The sequence below is a fragment of the Fistularia commersonii genome, chromosome 28 (assembly GCF_037954325.1).
Source record: "Fistularia commersonii isolate RoL2024-O1a breed Wild chromosome 28, RoL_Fcom_v1.0, whole genome shotgun sequence".
In the NCBI taxonomy this organism is placed as follows: domain Eukaryota; kingdom Metazoa; phylum Chordata; class Actinopteri; order Syngnathiformes; family Fistulariidae; genus Fistularia; species Fistularia commersonii.
Window position 1 is genome coordinate 700,509 of NC_141311.1, and position 25,147 is coordinate 725,655.

The 25,147-nt window shown below is 47.6% G+C and overlaps 4 protein-coding genes across 4 annotated transcripts; 2 read left to right on the forward strand and 2 right to left on the reverse strand.

Annotated features, from left to right (window-relative positions):
- The first annotated feature begins 464 nt into the window (after positions 1-464).
- Positions 465-3,728, forward strand: ndufb10 (NADH:ubiquinone oxidoreductase subunit B10). The gene is made up of 4 exons (XM_086176539.1): positions 465-697; positions 2,505-2,643; positions 3,321-3,460; positions 3,586-3,728. Exons 1-4 carry the CDS (start codon positions 550-552, stop codon positions 3,672-3,674), a joined length of 516 nt encoding a protein of 171 aa, XP_086032665.1. The 5' UTR covers positions 465-549; the 3' UTR covers positions 3,675-3,728.
- Positions 3,729-4,022: 294 nt separating this feature from the next.
- rps2 (ribosomal protein S2) lies at positions 4,023-6,267 on the reverse strand. Its single transcript, XM_086176538.1, has 7 exons — positions 6,167-6,267; positions 5,740-5,871; positions 5,552-5,641; positions 4,982-5,089; positions 4,548-4,881; positions 4,229-4,320; positions 4,023-4,149 (listed from the first exon to the last, which is right to left on the reverse strand). The coding sequence occupies exons 2-7, from the start codon at positions 5,866-5,868 to the stop codon at positions 4,069-4,071; spliced, it is 834 nt and encodes a 277-aa protein (XP_086032664.1). The 5' UTR covers positions 5,869-5,871; positions 6,167-6,267; the 3' UTR covers positions 4,023-4,068.
- Positions 6,268-7,171: 904 nt separating this feature from the next.
- Positions 7,172-9,223, reverse strand: rnf151 (ring finger protein 151). The gene is made up of 4 exons (XM_086176540.1): positions 9,086-9,223; positions 8,426-8,595; positions 8,242-8,338; positions 7,172-7,791 (listed from the first exon to the last, which is right to left on the reverse strand). Exons 1-4 carry the CDS (start codon positions 9,086-9,088, stop codon positions 7,321-7,323), a joined length of 741 nt encoding a protein of 246 aa, XP_086032666.1. The 5' UTR covers positions 9,089-9,223; the 3' UTR covers positions 7,172-7,320.
- A 407-nt stretch (positions 9,224-9,630) lies between these two features.
- Positions 9,631-25,057, forward strand: tbl3 (transducin beta like 3). Its single transcript, XM_086176542.1, has 23 exons — positions 9,631-9,788; positions 9,864-9,915; positions 11,493-11,588; positions 11,675-11,722; positions 11,805-11,946; positions 12,027-12,111; positions 13,266-13,436; positions 13,632-13,707; positions 13,802-13,898; positions 13,972-14,180; positions 14,376-14,517; positions 15,754-15,812; positions 16,032-16,138; positions 17,422-17,551; positions 17,650-17,889; positions 19,716-19,786; positions 20,119-20,275; positions 20,951-21,009; positions 21,642-21,745; positions 22,568-22,639; positions 22,897-23,055; positions 23,175-23,268; positions 24,556-25,057. Exons 1-23 carry the CDS (start codon positions 9,763-9,765, stop codon positions 24,887-24,889), a joined length of 2,730 nt encoding a protein of 909 aa, XP_086032668.1. The 5' UTR covers positions 9,631-9,762; the 3' UTR covers positions 24,890-25,057.
- The last annotated feature ends 90 nt before the right edge of the window (positions 25,058-25,147 follow it).

Below are 25,147 nucleotides of genomic sequence, written 5' to 3' on the forward strand. Positions count from 1 at the left end.
AGTTTGTGACATTTTTGAAACTCCAAATGACCTCAACCACAACAGTGACAGATTCCTCAGACTGGGCTCTGCATCGCCACCCTCTGCACTCCCAGGGAGGCAACAGCTCCTGCTGTCACCTGATCCCTCGACCTTTGAGATTTTAAAATTCTATATTGAACATTTATAAGCTCGATTCACATTTAACATTTAATGCGGTGACAATTTTAGATCAGTAGAACACAAGGTCGGTATCAAGAGTAGTTGTTCTCACAGACCTCCATTTTGCTCTTACAGTGTGACAACCACAGGAAATGGAAATCGGATTGTTTCACAAACCGAAGCTTTATTTATTAGTTTATTGATTTTATTTTCGATTCGTTACTTTGCGAAATGTAACGCATAAACTCGTCCTCCAGCACGGTAGATGGCGGACTTGGGATCGATGACGTCAGCGCGTTATAATCCAACGAAGAAGAATGGGAGCTCTGCGCATGCGCACAGTCGAAAGGAGACCTGTCGAGGTCGAATCTGAGAATCTCTCCGGCGCAGCGCTGAAACTAGGCGAAAATGCCTTCAGACTTCGACAAAGAAGCGTACCCAGAGCCCCCGCGGCAGACTCCGGTCGTGGACAAGCAGACAGCGCTGCCGAATCCTGCCCTGATTCTGTCCAAGCTCTTTTATTACTCCGTGGACCTTCCGGTGACCACCTTCAGAGGTAACGGGGGCATGCTAACCGGCTAGCACAACAACACATCTGCAAGGAACCCACGGGGTTAGCAAAGATCTGGGCTCTTTTCACCCCCCCGAATCATCACACCGTCTCATTTTCACGCCTGGTGGCTGTAATCGCAGCCGTCTCTGCCGTTTCTCACCGTTTTTTGAGGATTCATACATTCGCCGACGCTGCAACATACACGGCCCTTGACACGGATTTAGCCAGCTAGCTAGCTAGCTAGCTCGATAGGTGCTTACAGGCTGCCAGATGAGGTTAGACAGGAATGTACACAAACCAAGATGTTTGCAGATGTTATTTTGAGCTGTACTTGGGGCAGGAGACAGGGTGACAGCGATGCCCTGGAACGAGGGACAATGAAGGTTGGTCGCGGCAAGACAATACGTGTGTGAATTAGAGGAACCATGGAGCTGCAGGAAGAGGAGATGAAGAAGGTGGAGGCTTTTAATCACTACAGGGAGAGCGTGGAAAAGAAACACGTTCAATCAGGTTGATCAGGCTTGAGTAAAGTGTTTCGGGTGATGTGTGATAGGAGTTACAGCCAGAATGAAAGGAAAGGTGGAGTAGACAGCAACGAGACCTGCAAAGCTGTACCGTTTGGAGACAGTGGCATAAGGGAAAAGACGGGAAGCAGAGATGAAGATGTGGAGATTCTCTTTGGGAGTGACGAGGACAGAGAGGAATGAGTCCATCAGAGGGGCGGCACATGGTGGATGTTTCAGAGATAAGGTCAGAGAGGACGGGCTGAGATGATTCAGTCATCCACAGAGGATATTGAATAGTTTGGTAGTAATACAGGAGTAAAATAGGACATGGTGTGGGAGGAGAGGACACAGAGAATCAGGTTAGATGGAAGAGGTGGATTCGCTGTGGTGACTCCAGGGGAGCAGCCCAAAGGAGGAGAGTGCAGACAGTTGAGATAGGTTGATGGAAGGGCACGCTGATTTTGTCAAATGTGCATAAGAATCTAAGTCTGATAGTGGTGTAGCAGTCCTAGTGCAGTAGCTCAATAACATTACATTACATTACATTGCATTTGGCAGACGCTTTTATCCAAAGCGACTTACAATAGAGGACATAGGGACTGCAAATACACCTGCAAATACAAGATGCACAGGAAATATACAGAACAGGAAGCTTGGGTTAGTGAGTTTTTTTTTTGGTTTTTTTTTGACAAAGACATACACAAACATACACACACACTGCATAGCCTAACTTGCTGCCTAACCTGATCTGGGGCATCAGCGCAGTAAAAAGTCCTGAAAGAGAAACGTTTTTGCCTGTTTCTTGAAGGTTGAGAGAGATGATGCTGGTCTTGTTGCTTCCGGAAGTTTGTTCCACCACTGAGGTAGTAGAACTGAGAACAGTTTTGCCTGAGATCGCTTAGAGCGAGCTGAAGGTACTGCTAGTAGGTTTGTATCAGAGGAACGCAGCTCTCTGCCGGGAACATAAGGTCTTATCATTTGGTTCAGATATGCTGGACCTGTTCCTGAGGTGGTTTTGAATACCAGGGTCAGGGCCTTGTGCTTGATCCTGGCAGCTACTGGTAGCCAGTGCAACTGGATGAACAGAGGTGTAGCATGAGCCCTTTTGGGTTGAGTGAATACCAATCGTGAAAAGAGCGTGAAACAGCGTAACAGCGTGAAAAGTCACGTCCACGATGTCCGCCAATGTGACGGACGTTTCCCAAGTGAGCTTTTCTCTGCCAGAAGTAAGAGAGGCCAGGTCAGCACCAGCGACGTTGGATTTAACCGCTTCCCGATTTTGACCGTGTCTCTCCGGCCCTTAGACTTTGCTGACAGCATCCGGAACAAGAACAGATCCGTGTACTACCATCAGAAGTTCCGTCGTGTTCCCGACCTGACCGAGTGCGAGGAGGGAGACTACGTCTGCTACTACGAGGCAGAGATGCAGTGGAGGAGAGACTTGTGAGTGGCCACTTCGTCTGTGACGCTTAGCAGACACCTTAAACACGGTGCATGAATATACTTCAGTACAAACACTATGGATTGTGATCAGTTCTATGCATTATTTCATGCAAGCGTGTCAAAACTCGGGTATCTAAATTGTAACAATGAACACATTTCACAAATTGTAACATAAGCTCAGTCACCTTCCTTGTCTATATCGTGGAAAGGTCTTAAATGGTGTGATAAGGGTTTACAGGAAAGGCTCAGCAGTTCAGAAATGATTCTTTTTTAAGTTTTCATCGTTTTACTCTGGTTCATATGCTACATAAACCACATGTTGTGTCCAGTGCACTGCACAATATGATAACTGAAAGCTTAGCATCATTGTGCAGAATTGAGTTTGAATTTACGTGTTGGTGTTTCATTTGGTTTTAACGTACTAATGAAAGCTAGGACAGCTCCATTCGTTATTAGTGATTAGCAAAGTGGTGCTCGAGCCCCCATGCTGACATCAGATGAGAGGCGGAGTTATTCCTGGCTAACCTGTCAATCTCAAACCACATCCAACAAGTCACACCTATCAACAATTGATAGTCCTTAATGAACCTGCTCTGGACTGTTGAAGTCAAGGGTGCCTGCAGAACCTGCAGAAAATCATCTCCCCTAGCAGTGAGTGTTTTGTCCTCATTCATCAGTAAGGTGGACCAGGAGATTGTGAAGGTGATCCAGGAGCGCATGAGGGCCTGCCAGCAGAGAGAAGGATCCAGCTTCCAGCAGAACTGTTCCAAGGAAATCCAGCAGTTCAACGAGGTGACAAAGAACTTCCTGTCTCGCTGTAAGTACTCAAATGAGCACGACTGCTCTGACTTATTAAATAACTTGGAAAATCATAAAATCTGTAACTGTAGGAAGTGGTTTTCTAAAAATGTAACTATCTCAATCTTTGACCTGCCTTTGCAGATGGAGACCTGGGAGCTTATGCTAGCGGCAGGAGATGTCTGATGAAGCAGAAGGCAAGGATGATGGCAGCTCAGACCCAAACCGCCTAACACCTCTACCCAGCAGTCAGTGTAATCATTGTGAAATAAAGTATTTAAATTGGATTTGTTCACTTCAGTCTCATTGCACCCGTCTGTCCGGCTTTTGTGGAAACATGCCACTTTTCAGAATGTCGATCATTTGTTGGGTTATCCAGAGGGGACAGTTCATGTGGTCCATCTTCTGGACTCTTGTAGAGTTTGGCCTGAAAGCCCTACAGCCAACAGGAATTCTGTATTTATGAAAATTAATTCCCTTGCAGCTCTGATTCTAAATCAAATACTTTTCAGTCAGGGAACGGTGAAGCTCGAGCACTCGATTCAGAGAGAACAGCCCGGCAAGTAACTCAACATTCAAAGTGTCTTTTCCAGAATGTTTATTACAAGCATTCCAGTGTAAAAAAGCTTAGGAGGAAGCTGCCTGGACTGCCTGGCCGCGCTGCACAGACACCCTGGTGTGGGTCTTCGCCAGGTGGTCTGTGAACTCCTGCAAAACAAACCTTCCTATTAAAAATCAACTTCACTGCCTTAAGATTCTTTGTAGTTTAGATTAGGTGCAAACTGACCTGATAGGGGGACTTTGTGAAGACTGTCTCCTTCCAGAGATCGGGGGTCAGGTAGCTGTAGGTCTTGGAGATGGCATCGAACGTCGCCTTGGCTGTGAAGGGTCATTTAAGGGAGATGTTAATCTAATGAAGCTACTTGCTGCAGGGACAAATGTCGAGCACAGACAAGGGAACAGAAGAGACCACAGGAGAGTCTTTCTGCCGTGCATATCCGTCTCGTTTCTTTCTCTCCTGATAACGACAACTGCACCACTTGTTAGGTGAAGCTGGGCAGAGCGAGGAGAAAAGTAAAAGGCCCGGTATAAAAAGAGAATCTCACCAAAGTTGCCAAGGGTGGCGGTGCAGCCCCTCGCAGACGTGTAACAGTCGTCGATACCGGCCATCATGAGAAGCTTCTTGGGCACAGGAGCGGACACGATGCCGGTACCGCGGGGAGCCGGGATGAGACGCACCAGGACGGAGCCGCAGCGGCCCGTCACCTTGCAGGGCACGGTGTGGGGCTTGCCGATCTTGTTACCCCAATAACCTCTCCTGACCGGGACAATCGACAGCTTGGCTAGGATGATGGCTCCGCGGATGGCGGTGGCCACCTCTTTGGAGCACTTCACACCCAGACCCACGTGGCCGTTGTAGTCCCCGATGGCAACGAAGGCCTGTCAGGAAAATCATTAAAAAAAAAACGATCATCAAAACTGAGAAAACTAACAGGAACGCCCAGCAGCCACCCGCCTTCCTTCGATCTCGGACACTCACCTTGAACCTGGTGCGCTGACCAGCCCTGGTCTGCTTCTGGACAGGCATGATCTTGAGCACCTCATCTTTCAGACCAGAGCCCAGGAAGAAGTCAATGATTTCAGACTCCTGCAGGAACGAGACAAGATATTACAGCTCACGTCAGGAAACAAAACGCTTCATTTTTACTTCATTCAGTTCATGTCACTATTAAACATGACAACGGTTCGTGTATACAGATCCCAGGTGTGATAACATCATATACATAAAACGGCTGGAAAAATTTGTCATAGGTGCATCCAAAAAACATGTTTCCTCGTAAAATGTAATTCCGGTAGTCCTATGTTGGTGCCTATCATGAAGTCAGATAGTAAGCAAAATAAGCGCATTCTTACATCTTCACATTCTTGCATCTACACATCAACCGAGCAAAGAAATGTTAACGGTATTAACAGGAAAATCCAAAAGATTGAAAGCTTTATAATTTTATCTACAGAAGACAAAACCTTTAAGATGTATGAAGCTTTGTCTTTAGCTGATAATGCGGCCGTGCTAATTGTTATTTTATGTATATTAACGTTGCATGCTAACCTTGATGGGCAGAGAGTACAGGTAGATCTCCTCCAGGGACTTGATCTTCATGTCTTTGACCAGGCGGCCCAGCTTGGTGACGGGCACCCACTGCCACGGGGGGACGAACACACAGATCAGTTATTCTCTCTTCCTGTAAAAATCCTGACAGGATTTTTCTCTTTCAGCTTCTGGATCGTGAAACGAACCTCCTTGTCCTCGGCTTTCCCTCCCCGAGCACCGCGGCCCCTGCCGCGGCCTCTCCCGCGTCCACGACCGCGGCCACGGGCGCCGAAGCCTCCACGGAAACCTCCTCTACCACCGGCGTCGTCCGCCATTTGCTGGAGAGATAAAAAAAAGGTTTATTAAACAGTAATTACACAGAATGATCAGCTAGCTTAGCAGCTAAACGGCTCTCCCCGGTGTCAACCCGAGCATCGCCGCCATGATGGGGACGGAGGTGAGCGCTTCCACGTCTTTTTCTCCAATTTTACTCGATTTTGGCCGCAAATCACGTCCGTTAGTGAACATCCACGTTCTTTCTTAATCTCACGGAAAAATAAAACCGTATTCAGCGGCGGATGCGTGAGATTAGACTGGATTTCAATCCCAGTGTACAAGACAGGATGGACTTACGTGATCGTTACAATAGGAAGAAGGCCGGCCGCGAGGCTCCGCCGGTTTTTATTCACGTGAACTATCGCGATATTTCAGCAGCGGGCGCCCGCGGTTTGCTGCCTCTAGTGGACACATCTGTAATTGCACCACAAGTGCTTGTGTTTCTAACAGGTACCTTGGCTGGAAATAAACACCGTAATAAGCGTTTTCTAGCCTTTTTAAACATTCCTTTTATACAACACCGGTGAGTTTGCTTTTCCTTTTCGTCCTAATCAATATCAGAAAACCATGGATGATTTGATTGCATCAACTCCAGTGTGTTATTCTTTGAATTATTCCTCACCGAATTTTATACGTTTTACACACATAAAGGGAACACTAAAATATTATTATATTATATTATATTATATTATATTATATTGTTGAATGTGCTAACAACAAAATCACACAACAATGATAAATGGAAATCAAATGTATGAACCCGTGGAGGTGTGGATTTGGAGTTACACTCAAAATGAAAGTGTAAAAACACACAACACGTTGATGTACTGTCCTTAAGTCTAACTGAATCAGTGATGCTTCCTTAGTGGATGGTTTGGTGTCACACGAGTGTGATGGACTTGGGAGTTACATTTTGTTTAAGTGTTCCTTTTGTTTTTTGTTTTTTTTTGGGGGGGGGGGGGCAGTATAGGGTTAAGTGTAATGTGTGATGTAATTTCAAGGTTTGTTTATACCCCAGTTAATACCTTTGAGAATCACTTATTTCTTTTGATAATTGTACAATTCTGCAAAGAGACTGTATAACTAGTCACAAATGCACAAGTAAAACACTTTTATTCACGCTTACAGCTATATTTCAACATGCGGAATAGACAGTGTATGTATGTGTGTGCTGGTGTGTGTGTGCAAAATTCATAAAGGCTTATAACAGGCGGTCTGAGGAGACGATTGCCGGTACTTTGTTTGCAGCCAGCAAAGAAAAACACGGGGCTCCCGTGAATGCTCCAAATTATGTGCGAGAAATCATTTTAAAAAAGTTTTATTGACAAAAAGTATCAGTGAAATAGCAAAAATTGTTACAAATGCATTCAGTTTACCGGTCTATCCAAACACTCAACACCAGAGAAAGGAACATGTGCAGAGATAATGCACAGCAGAAACTGAGTTTTCTCTCAACAGTTGCTGTTGTTATTACTTTGCGTCCCGGAGGAGCCCCCGCTGCTCTCTCCCATGTCCTCCTCCTCCACCTCGTGCAGGTCGTCCATCACCTCCAAGCTCTCGCAGATGAGACCTATCTGCCTCTTCATATGCGCCATGGTGCTCTGCATCCTCCTCATCTTCCTCTGCAGCGCCGTGGCGATCGCCCTGTGGTTCCTCTGCCTGGCCTCGTACTCCTGCCTGAGCTGCTTGTAGCAGTTGTGCTGGGCCTGGTTGCGATGGGAGAGTATGGTACCGCAGCCCATGTGGCAGGGCTGCCGCCAGTGTTCACAGTGGCGCGTGTGGGTGTCAAGATCTCTGCGGAGAAGCTGAGCGCGGCAGCCCTGGTAGGGGCAAGGGATGAGCTCGAACAAGCAGCTCATGCTGTGGCAGTACTGCTCCGAGAGGGGGAAGGTGTCGTTACATCCCCGGATCTCATTCTTACACTGTAAGAGAACGACGCGGTCACAAAGCAGGATCGGAAAGCAGTCGGCTACTCACGCTACTCACGGCACATGAACAGATAAACTGAACGGACGACAGAAATTAGAGCATCTAAACAATCAAGCGCATTTTCTGACAAACATAACTCATGAATACAATGGCTGAACCCTCTCTGTGTCAAACACGTCTGCTTCAAAATGATATTTAGGATTTATAATCATTCGGTGCCTTTGTAAATATCAAACATTTTGCTTTCATATGACAGAAAAGGTCAAAAGTTGATGAACCTCTCGTGGAGATAATGGAGCAGCGGGTCATATTGACTCAGACCAGACCTACAGTAGTGGTCTTGATATAATCAGAAAAAAATGGCATCACTTGAGAATGCTAATAAAGGACGTGAAATGTAATTTTCTATGAAGAAAACCTTTAATCTGTGGCCTTATTCCTACCTTGATTTTCATGCGCCCGATGGACTTGCTCAGTTTGAACATCACAAAGATCAAGCTTGGGTTGACGGGCTTCCTGCAGCAGGGGCAGGTCTCCTGCCTGCGGACGACAAAATACGCCAATCCTCTTCCCCCATAATATATTGCAGTTTCCTTTATTGTTATCTAGCGCTGTCCCGATGCGTACCTCTTCAGCCACTGCAATATGCATTTCTTGCAGAAGATATGGTGGCACGCAGCTCTCACTGGACACCTGAGGACGCCTTGGCATATGGTGCAGATCAGATCATAGTCTGGCGTATCCACAAACAGCTCCACATCATAGCCTCCACTCTGTGAGGACACCTCTGGGTCTGCCTGGAAGGGTGTTTCAAAGCCAGAGTTAGTAGATTTTGGTAAATACCTACTGTCACACTTCATGTTTTATAATGTGAATAACTCACAGTCTCTACAGCAGTTTATAACTGGCCCGGAGAATTTCGGCATAAAGGGGGAAGGTGACAAAATAGAATTGTTCTGGAAAGTCATATGACTGATCACATGATTAAATTAAAGCAGGACTCAGAATATCTGTCTTTTTTTTCCTTTGAACAAAAGTAAATACCAAATGGTTTTAAAAAACGGATCAAATTTGACATTGATTTCATAATGTTAATTTTCCTGTTAGTTTTAAAATTACGATTAAAATACACTGTGAGTGATGGTAGTTTGATCTCGAGTTAAGAACAATGAGTTTTGTTCTCGTGTTAAATTTCAAGCATACACAAACACACACATAGACGTTCTCTATAAAACCTCTATTTACAAATAAAAACTTAAAAACAAATATCGAGGCTCCTCCACTCACCATAACGATCCCCTCTCGTCACCGTGTTTCCATTCCCGGTGCTCTGTTACTCCATATCGGTCCATTCACATGTCGGCCCCTGAGCACACACCCAGGTTATCAATGCAAAACACATACACATGAACATTCCTGACAAAACATTGCGGGGGTGGGCGTGCGCGTGCTTGTGTGTGCTTGTGTGTGTGTGTGTGTGTGTGTGTGTGTGACAACAGTAAATATTACATATGGAGGGAGAGAATGGCTGCCATTCTGGAGCGCGTCCTTTCCCTGCGGTTCTAGTATGAAACCGCCGCCTCCGCACACGAAACGCTTGTTAAAGGTTTTAAATTAAAGTTGAAAAAAATAAATGGAACAATTATTTTATTTCTATACCTTCACGTAAAATATAATTCTAAATTTCCTTTCTTTTTAAGCGGTCAATTTACTTTATTTACGCGATAAACGTCTATTTAATTATCGACGGGGAGCCTCACCGCGACCGGAAGTAAACTGACCAATCAGGGCGCCGTGCGCTCCGATGACGTATAATCTATGCGACGCACCGAACAACATGCGGGGACGATGTGTTGACTTCGTCCAGCGTGGGAACTGAGAATCTCACTATACCATTTATATTTCTATATCTGCCGAGGACAAGCTTCGGTTTGTTCGTGGAACTCGAACTGAATAAAAGAAAGATGGCAAGCCTTCAATTCAAGACGAAGTAAGTTTTAAGCAAGCGACGTGCTAAGCTACATGTTGTTGCTACATCTCACTGTCGTCTGTTTCCCGGCTGCAGCTACGCCGCTTCCAGCACCATCGAGCCATTCTACAAAGGAGGGAAAGTACAGGTGAGCTGTCATTTATTCACATATTTTCTTTAGTAAATATTCGCTCATCTGCGCCGTAAGGATTGAAAAGGGTAGCACTGTTCTCCTTGTCCTGTGTGCTGCTCCCTTCAGGATCTCCACAGTCAATCATCTGCCTCCATCTCCTCCACAGTCAATTAACTGCCTCCATCTCACCCTCCTTTCTCACACCAACTAACCAACAAATGTCCTCCTCTTCCTGTCACTCCATCCATGAATCTCCGCCCAACGGTTCCAACCTCAGCCACCTTCCCCTGTCCATGTCTAAACCATCTCTGTCAGACTTTTATCTTCAGATCATTTTACAAGTGAACCATTTTAGAAAGTTTGTAAAGGACTTTCACACATTTACTGAGCAGGCAGAAACAGATCGACGCATTGGCAGAAATAGACTTCAGCTGTTATGGTGTCAAAGGGTTCTTGCTTGTCTTGTTGGCTACGAATAGATGGTGGCACATAGTATGGGGACTCCCTGAATGCTGATGTGCAATCTTAGTCTCCTGTCAACATTGCTTACGTAGTTAGGTAGGAATTTTATTCATCCCTGAGAGGAAAATCTCTCCCCAGCAGAATCCACGAACCTCAGTGCCATAAATACCAGCAGAATACAGCACTGTTAAAATGCCACACTATTTCAAGTCGTATGGGGTCTAGTGTAAGATGCATCGCGTACCTTGTATTGAAGGTGTGTGATGTGCAGTGTGATAAGGTGCCTGGTGTAGAGTGGAGTGCAAGATGCTTGGTGTATAGCAGTGGAACGGTACCGGTCTGTGGATCATTTGGTCCGCAAAGAAAATCTTTTTTGATACAAATGATAGTTTTTTTTTCATTAGACCTACCGGATCTTATTTTGAAAAACGACAGTTTGCGCCTTCGCCTTACTGACGCACTTCTTATAATTTACTGATCATTAGCCGCTACTTTTTCCCAACACTCTGAACACTGTGGCTGAAACAATGATGCGGCTAATTTATGGATTTTTTTTCTTGAGCTAACGAGCTTCACGCAGCAAAAACATTTAGCCTCGTCACATGGGACCGATGAAATTACTGTCAGTTTTCGAGGCCTTTCAATTCCAACACTGAAGAAGACAATTTTAATGGTTTTAGTGCGCAGGAGGAGGACCAAGATAGGGATCGAGTGGCGTCGGACAAAGCGGGGACAGAAAATGGATGGACCTTTCCTTTTCTTATTTATTATTAATCTTTTCCATCAGCCATGTTACTGCTTATAAAAAAGCATTTCCAGTACGTTATGTTTGCTGGTGGAGCTTATATTGAAGTGTAATTGTTGTATTCAGATTAAACACTGTGAACTGACAGAAGTTTTTATTATTTTAACCGGTCCCTGGTACAAAAAGATTGGACCGTTGGTGTATAGTGTAAGGTGCACGGTGTGGAAGAGTTCATGTATCAATCAGGATGAAGCACAACAGTTGAGGAGGCGCATGGTGTGAGGGGAGGAACGTTCTCCTTTCCGAGGTCTCCTCATGAGCGGCACATTGTCTGTGATATACGCCGCTGCCACTCTCTCCTGTCACCATTTGTTTCATCACTCAGATAAGCAAAGATGAAAAGTACATCTTCTGCATCTGTGGATCTTTGGTCATCGTTTTGGAGATCAGCACAGGAAAGGTCCTCCACAGAATTGAACATGTAGGTCCAAAATATCTCCTTTCCTTCGAGACTCTGCACATCTTGATCCCCTTTTATATCCATTTCTGCCCATATCCTCATTTCAGGATGATCAAGAGGACATCACGTCATTTGCTCTCAGCTGTGACGACGAGGTACGCGTGCATGTCAGATCGGCGCATGAAAATCGCAATAAATAGCAACGAACTTGCGTGACTTTTCATTGTTTGGCGGCAGCTGCTGGTAACCGCGAGCAGGGCTCTGCTTTTGAAGCAATGGGACTGGAAACAAACACAGTGTGTACGTTCCTGGAGGGCCATTCACACCGTTCCTGTCGCCAGTATGACCTTTGACCCCACGTCCACACTCTTGGCAACAGGTCAGCAGACACAGACTCTAAAGATGTTGCCTGTTTCTGCTCAAAACGCACCTTTATCAATGCACATTATTGGCCTGCAGGAGGTTGCGATGGCACCATAAAGCTATGGGATGTTGTGAAACAGTATTGCACCCACAACCTCAAAGGCTCGTCAGGCGTCGTGCAGTAAGTCCAAAGATTTACCGTCATAAATCAGTTTGCACTTGAATATTCTCATTAGCATGTCTGCCGCGCCCTTTATTTGGGTTTAATATACATGACGGGAAATTCAAAGCTTAAACCTTTATATCAGTTATCTACTTGCTCAAGAATTTGCATTTATTAAAATATCATGATGGTGTAGTGAACTTTTTAAAATACAGTATTTTCACGACTATAAGGCGCACATAAAAGTCTGAGATTTTCTTCAAAATGTGCAGACGAACTAGAGGACACCATGAGAACGTTAAAGGGGGAAGTGCAGGCGTTGATTGTATATAAAAGAACAGGTAGGTGCGTGATGGAGAACATGGTTGTTTTAACAACCCTGAAAACATCGCCGCCAAACACATCCAGCCCAGACACGTCACTAACATGGACGAGGTGCCGCTCACTTTCCACATCCCGGTGAGTCACACTGTGCAGAAGAAGGGGACCAGCATGGTAGCGAGATGCACAACGGGGGTACGGAAAGTCTTCTTGGAGACAACAGTTTCACTCAGAGTGGAAGGCAGCGCCTGGCGAGTTACGCCACAATTTGCCATTGGGTTGCAGATGCTCGGGCTAACGTGTCCGCCGGCACTGTTGTTCCAGCTTTCGCAAAAGCCGGCATCGTTTCCGAGGAAAGCGACTCTGACAGTGAAGAAAGTGAACCTGGCATGTTTGATGGAGATTTAGCGCAGCTGTTCAAACCAGAAACAGGATCAGGACTTCCATGGGTTCGATTAATGACGATTACCTGTAAAAAAAATGTGAAAACCAAACTCAGTTTAGCTCCCGCTCTATTTAAAATACGCACACTTGTATGCTTGTGCGTGTGTGTGTTGTTGTTGTAAGGTGGACATAGTAGAGGACACCATGAGAGCGTTAAAAGGGGAAGTGTGGGCGTGGATTGTATATACAACCCACGCCTTATAATCAGGTGCGCCTTATATCTGTGTTAATTACAGTAATGGCACACATAACTGAGACTGCGCCTTTTATTACAGTGCGCCTTCTGGTCGTGAAAATACAGTGAAAATATCCCTTTCTTTCTATGAAAACTAAATAAAAACTGAGATTCAGTAGTTGTACAAGAAAAAGGATAATTTCACTCTGTGTGTGTGTGTGTGTGTGTGCAGTCTGGTAGCCTTCCACCCGGACCCGGACCAGCTGCAGCTCTTCTCGTCCTCACTCGACTGCGGCATCCGTGTGTGGGACTTGCGGTCCAGCCAGTGTGTGTGTGTTCTGAAGAGCCACTACAGCGCCGTCACCTCGCTCAGCTTCAGCCCCGACGGAGGCACCATGGTCAGGTACGGGAGACAAACACCCTGCGTGGTGATTCTAAGGAAATGCCTGCATACAATCCTCCGTTGATACAAACGTAAACAAAAATCTGCAGCTATTTCTGAACAAAACATGCACGAGTGCAGTGGTTCTGCTGGTGCAGAGCTCCCGTCGGGGTGTTTTCTCTGCTTCGTGTTTCCTGACCCGGTGTTCGTCCGCAGTTCTGGAAGAGACCAGATCTGCACAGTCTGGGATCTGAAGACCCGAACCGCCAAGAGAACCGTCCCCGTCTACGAGGTAACGCTTGTGAGAAGAGGCGCGGTTCACACTCCGCACTTTCAGTATTCTGCGGCATCGGGATGTTGCAGGTGTGTGTGGTCTTTGCTCGCAGGCCGTGGAGGGTGTGGTGATCCTTCCAGACCAGAAGGACATGTCTCCGCTGGGCGTGGAGAGCAAAGACTTGCATTTCATCACCGGCGGCAGCAAAGGTTCGTATCTCTCGGATTCCGAGAATCCCATTTATTCCGAATCTTTCCTTCAGTCCACTCTTGGTCCGTGCAGGCGTGTTGAGAGTGTGGGAGGCCAGCACGGCCCGCTGCGTCCACACCCAGACCCTCAGCGAGGCCCTCAGCGAGGCCCCCAGGAGCCAGGAGGATCCCCGCAGCATCACATACCTGCTCCACCTGCCGGCCTCCGACAGACTGGTGACGGTCACCGCCGAGCACAACGTTCTGTTCTACCAGCTGCCCGCGCTCACCTCCCAGCAGCAGGTGGGTTGGCTTCATCCACCAGGCTCATATTCTGAAATAGTGACTATATAAGATGCTGTGGTCGTCATGGCAACACGGCGGGGGAAATGCCAGGCGGATCAGAACCCGCAGACGTTCAAGCCTGAATGAATGCGGCCTCGCATAAAACTGGAGGATCCTCGTGATTTGCGTAACGTGTGTGTCTCGGCCCTGCAGTTCGTGGGCTACAACGACGAGGTGCTGGACGTCAAATTCCTGGGCAAAGACGACAGTCACATCGTCGTGGCGACCAACAGCTGTCAGCTCAAAGTGTTTGAGCTGCTCACCAACACCTGCCAGATCCTCTACGGACACACGGGTTAGTGGCCAGTAGGTGGCGCCGTCTCCTCGTCTACGCTCAAGAAACGGGACTCGCGTGAACCTGCAACCTCTTCCCTTACATTACTGTGTTGGTTTTTACACTGGACTTCCTGGATGACGGGAACTGTAAATATTCCTGGAGTTAATTAACACATAAGAATAAGAATAAGAACAACTTTATTAATCCCGAAGGAAATTGCTGTGCCAGAGTTACAGAAAATATAAGAGTAATAAATAATAAAAGAAAAGGCAGAATTAGTATTAAAAATAAACTATAAACTATAAAGTGTCTCAGTGAAACTATAAAGTGTCTTAGTAAACAGTGATAAAACTATAAGTGTCTTAGTAACAAGTGAGGTAAGGAGTGCACAATAATACTAATGATAGAAGGGAAAATTGTAGTGAAAATTGTAGTGTAGCTCTTATGAGATGAGATGAAATATTGCACAGTTTCTGAATATTGCACAGTGAAATGAAATATTGCACAGTTTTTGTTTTTTTTAGGTTAAAGATAGGTTTTTATGGTTGGTCATGTTTATCCCCGGCATTAAAATATGTCACTAAAAAGCAAAAGTCACTTTTTCCGGAAAGGTGTCGGTTCCAGTTTATAAACCTGCATAATCACATCAGAGAGCGAGATGTTGTGACATAAAAGGTAGTTTAAAGAAAAATCAAAGCGCTGCTGCTGCTGCTGCTGTGTGAGCGCAGCGAGTCTGTTGTCCATTGTATGTTGTCACTCGCGGCCCTCCTGCAGAAACAATGTCCCTCTTTTGGTTTTGCAATCGTGTAAATGATAAACTACCCCTGATGTGACATGAATGTGTTTTTGCTTTGAAGGGAGAGTCTCACGCTCAGGCCTTCCACGGGTTTCGGGAGCGATCGGGTTTCAGTCCACCCTCGTATGACTCACTCTTTTTCTTTTTTGAATACCCGTATAAACCTTCTATCTGAATTCTCCAGCCTGGTTTGACTGCAGGTGCAAACGGGGTTTCCAGGAAGGAGTCCCCATTGTGTTCTCTGTGCGTCATTTGCCCAAAAAACAAGTGGAAATGTAGTTTTAACGCCGACAGCTGTTTCCAGCGAATGGTAATAGATGTCTTTTATAAACTGAAAGATGAACACAACACACTGTAACAACTCCTGTCCATTCTCCTTTTTGTAAAGAAAGAAAGGGTTGGTCACTGGAAGAACAGGTTATGGCTTCACGTCTCCTCTATCTGCTCATCTTCTGCAGATACGGTCCTCTCGCTGGACGTCTTCAAGAAGGGCTGCCTGTTCGCCAGCTGCGCCAAGGTGAGCGCGCCGGCGTGCACGGACGCCATGAAATACAGCTTGTGCCATCTTTGTTTTAACCACATTACCAGTTTTTTCACAGAAATAACAACCACAGAGAGCAGGTTCTTCTGAAATAAAATGAGAAATATTTAGGTTGTTGAATGACTGGTGTCAATCGTCATGCTATGCGTCCGGTTCCTTGGAGACGGCGAATATCCTCCGTGTGTTTGTCTGCAGGACCGGTCGGTGCGGGTGTGGCGGATGGACGTCAACAGCGGTCAGATCCGCTGCGTGGCGCACGGCTCCAACCACGCCAACGCCGTGGGCAGCATTAGCTTCTCCAGGTAAGACATCCGAGCGTGCTGACTCGAACACGCGCGAGCGCCGGAGCTCTCCAAGGCAAACGCTAAGAACATCACCGGGTTTGGGCCCCACAGGGGATGTGAACGTTGTAATAAACATGGCAATAACTTAGCCTGGAGACGGCGGCCACTTCCTGTCAACAAAATGTGCATGAACAAAAAGTGAACATTTAGCTCAGCTCAGTGGTAGAGCACATGCTTCACATGTATGAGGTCCTGGGTTCGATCCTCGGCATCTCCACTGTAAGTCGCTTTGGGTAAAAGCATCTGCCAAATGACTAATATAATGAAAATATAATCTACTAGCTATGCTGGTCCACATTAGCACCTTTGAGAAAAAGACATCGTTGCTATTGTTATTAGCATAAATGCTAACTGAGAGACAGGATCGAGATGCAACAGTCAAATGTTTCAGAATGCCTTACACTCGATAGCATTCACTCACACACACACACACACACACACACACACACACTGCCTTGCCAACAGCACTTGGGGGGGCGTCAGCTCTCTGATTGGAGACACAGCCGTCCAACCAAATCATCTTCTTTTGGCTTTTCCCTTCAGGTGTCGCCTCAGTGAATCCACCTTCTCCATCTCACCCTATTCTCTGGATCCTCCTCTCTCACACCAACTACCTTCATATCTTCTCTCACGTCGTCCATAAACCTTCTCTTTGGTCTTCCTCCAGACCTCTTGTCTGGCAGCTCCAATTCCAGCATCCATCTACCAATATATTCACTATCCCTCCTCTGTCCATGACCCAACCATCTCTGACCTTCTCTCCAAAACATCTAACATGTGCTGTTCCTCTGATAGACTCGTTCCTGATCCTCTCCATCCTGGTCACTCCCAAAGAGAACCTCAACATCTTCATCTCTGCAACCTCTAGTTCTGCCTGCTGTCTTTTGGTCATTGGAACAGTTTCTAGTCCAAACATCATCGCTGGTCTCACCACTGTCTTGTAGGATCTCACACCCAAGTACCTGAGATCCTCCCGCTTCTTGATCTCCACTCCCTGTAGCCTCACCGTTCCACCCGAGTTCCTCTCATTCACACACATTTATTCTGTCTTGCTGCCACCCACTAAAAATACATCTCATTTATATTAGTCATGATTATCAGGAATCACAGGCGGCTACTGTGATGTACTGAAATGTTTTTTTTCTCGAAAGACAAACATAGGAGAGGAACTCTTTCAACGCGTCTGTGTGATCGTAACTGCATATGTGTGTGTGTGTGTGTGTGTGTGTGTGTGTTTCCAGGATGAAAGCTTCCTTTGTGGTGTCCGGCAGTCAGGACTGCACGGTGAAGGTGTGGGATCTCCCTGCAGATCTGACGGGCTCAGAGCTGCAGGCTCTGACCCCCCGGGCCACAGAGAAGGCCCACGACAAGGTAAAAGAGAAGACGCCAGATGTTTGGCCTCAGAGGTTGACATCTGGACATGTGGCTCGGCCCTCAGGCAGCTGTCTTCTCCCGGGTCTCGTCTCCAGGACATAAACGGCGTGGCGGTGTCGCCCAACGACAAGCTGCTGGCGTCCGGCTCGCAGGACCGAACCGCCAAGCTGTGGTCGCTGGCGGAGCGGCGGACGCTCCCCCTGCTGGGGGTGTTTCGGGGCCACCGCCGCGGCGTCTGGGCCGTCTGCTTCTCCCCGGTGGACCAGGTGCTGGCGTCCTCCTCTGCAGACGGCACCAGCAAACTGTGGAGCCTCCAAGACTTCAGCTGCCTGAAGGTGGGAACCCGCACAGCGCTCGGTTTCCGCCTCTGTTACCAGGGAAGGAAATTATTTTCCGTTTTGTCGGCGGCGCACGGGGGCGCACTGGTTAGCCCCACCTCCCGAAAGCCAGAAGATCCCTGGTGTGGAGCCTGCATGTTCTCCCCGTGTCTGCCTGGGGTTCCTCTGGTTCCTCCTGATGTCCAAACATGCTGGAGGTTCACTGGAGACCCTAAATTGTCCAGATCAGGGGCGGCAACCTGCAGCTCTCTGCGGCTTTTGAAAATAATCAACAAGTATTTATTTCATTTTATTCTTGTAGGAGCTAAATAGAACGTGTAAAAATGTTTTTAATAAACAACTGCACGTGGTAGTAAAAGGATGACAGCACAGAGAGAGAGAGAGAGGACGGCAGTTTTAGTTTGCTGCCACCGAATCATTTAAATTTGGCCCTTTTTTTTTTTTCGTAAATACAAGACGGACTCAAATGGACGTTGAGTATTTTGCTTGAAAGTAATCTTCAGCCCGACGTCTTTTATGTCAGAGTTCAAAATGTTTTGTTGCAATGTTTTTCCTCTGCAGTGGATTTACAAAAAGAAAAAAAAAAAGCAACACATTTTGTTTATCCATAGCATAAAGGCATTTTAACGGGTCCAATTGGCTCTGAGGAATGAAAGTTAGTCGCAGCAAGACAGAATATATGTGTGTGAATGAGAGGAACTCAGGTGGAACGGTGAGGCTACAGGGAGTGGAGATCAAGAAGCTGGAGGATTCCAGGTACTTGGGGTCAACAGTCCAGAGCGACGGAGAGTGTGGAAAAGAGGTGAAGAGACGGTCCAAGCAAGTTGGAATGGGCGGAGAAAAGTGTCAGGGGTTCGAAGAGATAGAAGAAGAACATCAGCCAGAAGAAAAGGAAAGGTGTACAAGACAGTGGTGAGACCAGAGATGATGTTTGGACTAGAAACTGTTTCAATGACCAAAAGACAGCAGGCAGAACTAGAGGTTGCAGAGATGAAGATGTTGAGGTTCTCTTTGGGAGTGACCAGGATGGAGAGGATCAGGAATGAGTCTATCAGAGGGACGGCACATGTTAGATGTTTTGGAGAGAAGGTCAGAGAAACCAGACTGAGATGGTTGGGTCATGGACAGAGGAGGGATAGAGAATATATTGGTAGACGGATGCTGGAATCGGAGCTGCCAGGCAGGAGGTCTGGAGGAAGACCAAAGAGAAGATTTGTGGACGTCGTGAGAGAAGATATGAAGGTAGTTGGTGTGAGAGAGGAGGATCCAGAGAATAGGGTTAGATGGAGAAGGTTGACTTGCTGTGGCGACACCTGAAGGGAAAAGCCGAAAGAAGAAGAAGAAGAATCTGTCATAGGGGTGCAGGACATGTATGACTGAGCAAAGTGATGATTGAGATGTTTTGGACATGAACAAAGGAGTGTTCATGTCCAAACCATGGCGAAGATCTGGGTAGAAGGTTGCTGAAGGTGAAGCTGCCAGGCAAGAGGTCTGGAGGAAGACCAAAGAGAAGATTTATGGACGTCGTGAGAGAAGATATGAAGGTAGTTGGTGTGAGAGAGGAGGATCCAGAGAATAGGGTTAGATGGAGAAGCCGAAAGAAGAAGAAGAAGAAGAAGAAGAAGAATTAGAATTGTCTCTTTGAGTGACGAAGGCTGCCGACACCTGGTCTAGATGATTGAACGGATGCTGTGTGAGGGTGACTGGTTGTGAAATGTCCTTCCTGTAATTTGGATCTGGATATTATTCCTGCAGAATCCCCGCCGTGGGCCGGCGAAGGGGTGACGTACGTTTGTCTGATCCTTTCCTTTGTCTTCACTCAGACGTTTGAAGGACACGACGCGTCCGTTCTGAAGGTGGTCTTCGTGAGCCGAGGGACGCAGCTGCTCAGCAGGTACGTGGCGGGAGGAAGAAGGACCTCCGTGAACCCACGCCGTGACGTGTTTGTGTCTGCGGCAGAACGCGGGCCTCCTGGAGAGCCTGAAAAACAGGTCATGGAAGACAGAAAAATGCAAAATGTCCTTTAACTGGAGATGATTCAAGAAGGTTTCGGTCGGTGGGAAGAAAGAAATTGGTCAAAGTAGGAGAAAAGGACTTTGACATTTCCAGTAAAGCAACAGTGAAGTTTCTAGATGTTTGCATTTGTACATCAGCTGGTCTGAGCTGGTCTTGGGAGGTGGACCTGGTCCAACTCGGGTCCCGCTGACTCTGCGCCTTCGTCCTCAGCGGCTCCGACGGTCTGGTGAAGCTGTGGACCATCAAGACCAACGAGTGTGTGAAGACGCTGGACGCCCACCAGGACAAGGTGTGGGGTCTCCACGTCAGCCACAAGGACGACCGGATGGTGACGGGCTCCGTCGACTCCAAGATCACGGTTTGGACGGTAAGTGTGCGGAGAAGCTCAGCAGAAGCACACATTTAAAGGTTTTAGCTTCTCAGACGTGAAGAGGCCTGTGGAGGACCTGTGAGTCCCTCATCTGCAATGACACCGTGAGTATCAACAATTCATCTGGGGAAGCGGTTAGAGCTTCCAGCTCCAAACCAGAAGGTCCCCGGTTAGATTCCCACCGGGGGCCTTTCTGAGCGGAGTCTCCATGGGGTTCCTCCAACTGTCCGAACACATGCAGGAGGTTCATGGAGACCCTCCGTGGTCCAGAGGTGTAGATGAGACTGTAAACGGCTTGACGTGAATCAGATCGACCAGCAAAAACACCAAGGTCCTCTGCAGGTCTTGGTAGATGTGCTGCTGGTTCTCCAGAGGTCATAAACACCTCAGCTGGAGTCTGATGGAAGCGGGGTAGAAAGTTCTACATTTGGTTCCTCTGTGCCTCAGTCTTGAAGGTTGAGATGTGTGGTGGCAGAATGAATGAATCCCACCTTGTTAAAACAGACAGATTTCTCCAGTTAAAGAAGCTCCGACCACGAAGAGAGGAGCTGCTCCAGCCTGACCTTCAAATGACTTGGTTTTCCGGTTCATGTGACAACAGCGTCCGCCAAGAACGCCGAGGAAATTGGTGTAAACTCATGTTGAAACCACCTCTCTTTTGTCGGCCCGTAGGATGTAAGTGAAGCGGAGCTGGCCGAGGAACAAGCCAAGCAAGAGGATCAGATACTCAAGTAAGTCGTTGTCTCCGGCCCGGGGTCAAAGGTCGGGAAGACACGGGTCGCCACGGAGAGAACGCCTGAACAACGGGTCGGGGAACTGAAGAGAAGGTTAATCTTAGACGTGACTGGAGGTCAAGGTCGGGCCGCGGTGGCGCTCGGACTCTGGCGGCCTGCAGAGGCTTTCCGGCCTACCTCACTAATGCAGAAGATACCTCAGGGAGGAGCCGCCACTCGCCAACCCGCTGCGTCGCTTGCGTCCTATTTCATCTCCTGCCAAAACACCGCCGGCATTCTCAGACCATAAACACAGGAATGATTCTGTGAGATCAGTTGTGAGTAAACAAACCAAGGTGGAGGAGACACCTCATAGTGGGGGAGCCGGTTCAGTAACGTCCTGTGATGACCTCCAGGAGGTCCGAACCATCCGGAGGCCGTAGAGGCACAGGATCGTTGCCATGCAGAGCCGGATTTCTCAGAAAAGACGGAAACCGACAATCTGCGTTTGTGTCCAGCAGCGTAAACGATGACGTTCGGTCTTTGTTCGATCAGTCGTGACCTTTCCGCACCGCCGGTTGAGGACATGATGGATCTCTGACGTCGCGCCGGCTTTCCTGAAAGCATCTTGTGTGTTTTGTGTCTAAAAGGCAGCAGGAGTTGTCCAACCTGCTCCACGAGAAGAAGTATGTGAAGGCCCTGGGGCTCGCCATCTCCCTGGACCAGCCTCACACCGTGCTCAGCGTCATCAAAGGTGCCTGAAGTCCTCCATGTTCTTACCGTGTGGCCAATGTGACTCCCTCATCTTCAGCCCCAAATCACATCTTGAGGTTCTCCGCTTTCTAAGAACGTCGGATGCCACCGATCCGGTCCAAAGCCCATGAAGAAAAGGCTAAATCTGCTCTTCCCCTCGTGCCTTTAGCGATTTTGATTGTTTCCACACCCGGGGTGTGTAAAGCTCGCTCGCTTTAGGCTGTGGTGTTTCACCTCCTAACGCAGATTCAAGTCGTGATCCTCAAACGTGACGGTCCGCTCGTCACCATCCAAACGCAGACAGCCGTAAATAAATACTCAGCAGTCTGTGTTTACTAGAAGCCTGTAGCTCCGGCGGACGCGTCTGAGGATTAACTTTCTATGGCGGAGCAGATTCAATCCAGGCTGACGCTGGAAAAAATAGACGTAATATATAATCAGTGCCGTTTCAGCCCGGACATGATAGAAAATCTGTTTATTTCCCCAAATTGCAGGTCCCGGTACGTGGTTGTTGTGATGCAGCTGCAGCTCCCCGCCTGCGTCGAGTGTGAAATCTGCTTCATTTCAAATGTGCAGGTTTTATTTGGACTGTTTATTGCAAACTAGTCTCCCAGGTTCCACCGCATTGCTCTCCGTCACGGTTCAACCCAGTGCTCCCCGCCGCTGCCAAGGAATTCTGCGTTTGCCGTAGCAAATGAGAATCCGTCCAGTTTCCGCAGACGAATGATCGTCTCGGGCGAAGTGATCCGGATCCTGGAGCCGATGGATAACCGTCCTCCTCCTCCTCTGTTTGTAACCGGTGTTTTTTTGTTTTCGTTGTCAGCAATCCGCCAGTCCCAAAACAGCTGCGACCTGCTGCAGAATACTCTGCTGAAGCTGCGGCTGGATCAGAAAGGTACCTTTCCAAAAACACCATAATGTCTCACACTTTAATCCCCGCCGGGTTTGAGGATCGTCCCAATTCTCAGCCGTGTCTGAAGGCACGTCCGAGGGATGAAGGGGAGCAGGACGGGAATTTTCTCCATAATTCTTGCACAAAAATGTCGTGACCCGGCGTGAACCCCGAACTCTGTGGGCATCGGCACCAACGTTGGCTTTAACCGCACCCGTATTTCTGTTCCCTCTCCATTCACCCCTTCCCCTTCTGCTCAGAGTCGCTGCTCCGCTTCTGCGCGGTGTGGAACACCAACGCCAGGAACTGCCTGGACGCCCAGGCCGTCCTCCAGGTGCTCCTCACGCAGCTGCCGCCCGAGGAGCTGCTGCAGTACCAGGGCGCCCGCGCACACCTGGAGGGGCTCATTCCCTACACGGGTCAGGTTCTTTGCGTTTCGGACGTCTATTATCTTCTTAAATCCCGATTCCGCGCCGTAAAGGTCAAACCCCCTGCAAGACCTCATCGTTTGTGTTTGCCTCTGCTCTCCGTCCCCCAGAGAGGCACATGCAGAGGATCGGCCGGCTGCTGCAGGCGTCCATGTTCCTCGACTACATGTGGCAGAAAATGAGAGTGGCGGGATCGCCGGCCAGGTGAGAGCCAGGCGACGCCGACGGTTTCCCAGGCGGAGAGTCGAGACGACCGAGTTATCGGAAACTCAAGAAATTTATCTTAGGAAGTCTGTACGGTTCAGCTGCAGATCGGCGAATCGTTTTTCCGTTACAGAGGCGTTTCACCTGAGCGTGCATCCACAAAACCGGTGTTTGGATCTTTTTTTTTTTTCTTCACATCACCTTAGCGATTCATATTTAGACGTGCAGCTGAAGCCCAATGTCACCGACGCAAAACAACACTTGCAAAGACTCCAGTTTGCCTGCAGCGCTTTTGCGCAGCAACCCTGAGGCCGCAGGCATTAGCTTTTAATTGACCTGTTTTTATTTCTTGAAATAAGAAAACATCCGCAGGGACCTCCATCTTGTCACAAATAATCAATTTATTAATTTATTCACGCTGGGGTTTTTTAAATAATATATTCTAAAGCAGGGGCGGGCAAACTTCGGTCCGCGGGCCACATCCGGCCCGTTGGTCTTTTTAATCCGGCCCGCCAAAGATTGGTGAGAATTTATACTTGATGTGAATGATTGAATGATTGGATCAATGAATGTGGGAGCTCAAACAGGAGATCATTTCATTTTTGGAGCTATTTGAGTTGATTGACACAGATTAGCTTTGTGATTTAGCCTTTATTGTGGACGTACTGACACACATGAATGAGCTGGACGTGAAGTTACAAGCGAAAAACTGGTTTTCGCCTTCAAAACCAGCTTGGTTTTGACATTTGAAGGTTTTGACAACCAGCAAATGTCAGACGAGTCTGATAAACACTGTTAAAAAATGTTTTGTTTTTTTTTTTTGTTTGTTTTTCTTTTATATATATACTGCTCAAAAAAATAAAGGGAACACTTGAACAACACAATGTAACTCCAAGTCAATCACACTTGTGTGAAATCATAGTGTCCACTCAGGAAGCAACACAGATTCATTTGGACTTGTTTTAAGGACATTACATCAAAGTTGGATCAGCCTGGAGTTTGTTTTTACACTTTAATTTGGAGTGTGATTCCTAATCCAGACCTCCATGGGTTGATACAATTGATTTCCATGGATCATTTTTGTGTGATTTTGTTGTCAGCACATTCAACTGTGTAAAGAGCAAAGTATTTCACAGGAATATTTCATTCATTTAGATCTAGGATGTGTTTTTTAAGTGTTCCCTTTATTTTTTAGAGCAGTGTATATTCTAAAGTAATGGCCGGAGACATCGCCTTCATTCTTCCAAGGTAAATGAGCCAATTCGTTGTTTTCCAAACCCTCTGCAGCGCCGAGCAGGAAGACATGGACACCTCCACGCTGGAGCCGCTCTTCATCATCCAGAAGGAGGGAGAAGGAGGAGGCCAGGAGGAAGGTCGGGATGAGGACGACGGCGACAGCGGGTCGGAGCAGGATCCAGACGGACCTTCTGAGGAGGACGACGAGGAAGTCGGCGTGACCGGGAAAGCCTCGGCTGAGGGAGCGCCGCAAAACGGCGGCGGCGTCAGAGCAAACGGCGGCCATCGCTCGGGGAGCGAGGAGACCTCCGGGGACGAAGACGAGCCGGAAGCAGAGGCGGCAGGGAAACGTCTCCCGGCCGCTTCCGAAGCTCTGACCAGCTGACCTCGGAGATCCACACCTTCTCCAAGATCACGCAGAGAAGATAACGGAGAGACTGACGGGAAGGACTGGGTCCTCCTAGCGGAGTGCAGGTTTCCGTTCCCTCCATCCTCAGACCAGGGTTTTCTATGTCACCGCTTTTAATGTTTGAATAAACGGAGCTCTTTTGGATGGCGGTGGGATTTAATGATCGGTCAGGAGCGTCTCTCCTGGGACTGACCGCCACTTTGATTCTCAACGGGCTCGTCATTTCTTTCTGCT

Bases quoted from the DNA above. Each gene is read 5' to 3' on its own strand.
- rnf151 (XM_086176540.1), bottom strand. The intron at 8,339-8,425 runs GTACGCATCGGG...TGTCGTCCGCAG, and splicing joins ATATTGCAGTGGCTGAAGAG to GCAGGAGACCTGCCCCTGCT. The intron at 7,792-8,241 runs GTAGGAATAAGG...GTTCTCTTACAG, and splicing joins TCGGGCGCATGAAAATCAAG to TGTAAGAATGAGATCCGGGG.
- ndufb10 (XM_086176539.1), top strand. From the start codon at position 550: ATGCCTTCAGACTTCGACAAAGAAGCGTACCCAGAGCCCCCGCGGCAG. The intron at 2,644-3,320 runs GTGAGTGGCCAC...CTCATTCATCAG, and splicing joins ATGCAGTGGAGGAGAGACTT to TAAGGTGGACCAGGAGATTG. The intron at 3,461-3,585 runs GTAAGTACTCAA...CTGCCTTTGCAG, and splicing joins AAAGAACTTCCTGTCTCGCT to ATGGAGACCTGGGAGCTTAT.
- rps2 (XM_086176538.1), bottom strand. From the start codon at position 5,868: ATGGCGGACGACGCCGGTGGTAGAGGAGGTTTCCGTGGAGGCTTCGGC. The intron at 5,090-5,551 runs GTTAGCATGCAA...TCGTTCCTGCAG, and splicing joins TGTACTCTCTGCCCATCAAG to GAGTCTGAAATCATTGACTT. The intron at 4,150-4,228 runs GTCAGTTTGCAC...TTTGTTTTGCAG, and splicing joins TCACAAAGTCCCCCTATCAG to GAGTTCACAGACCACCTGGC.
- tbl3 (XM_086176542.1), top strand. From the start codon at position 9,763: ATGGCAAGCCTTCAATTCAAGACGAA. The intron at 12,112-13,265 runs GTAAGTCCAAAG...GTGTGTGTGCAG, and splicing joins GGCTCGTCAGGCGTCGTGCA to TCTGGTAGCCTTCCACCCGG. The intron at 22,640-22,896 runs GTACCTTTCCAA...CCTTCTGCTCAG, and splicing joins GCTGCGGCTGGATCAGAAAG to AGTCGCTGCTCCGCTTCTGC.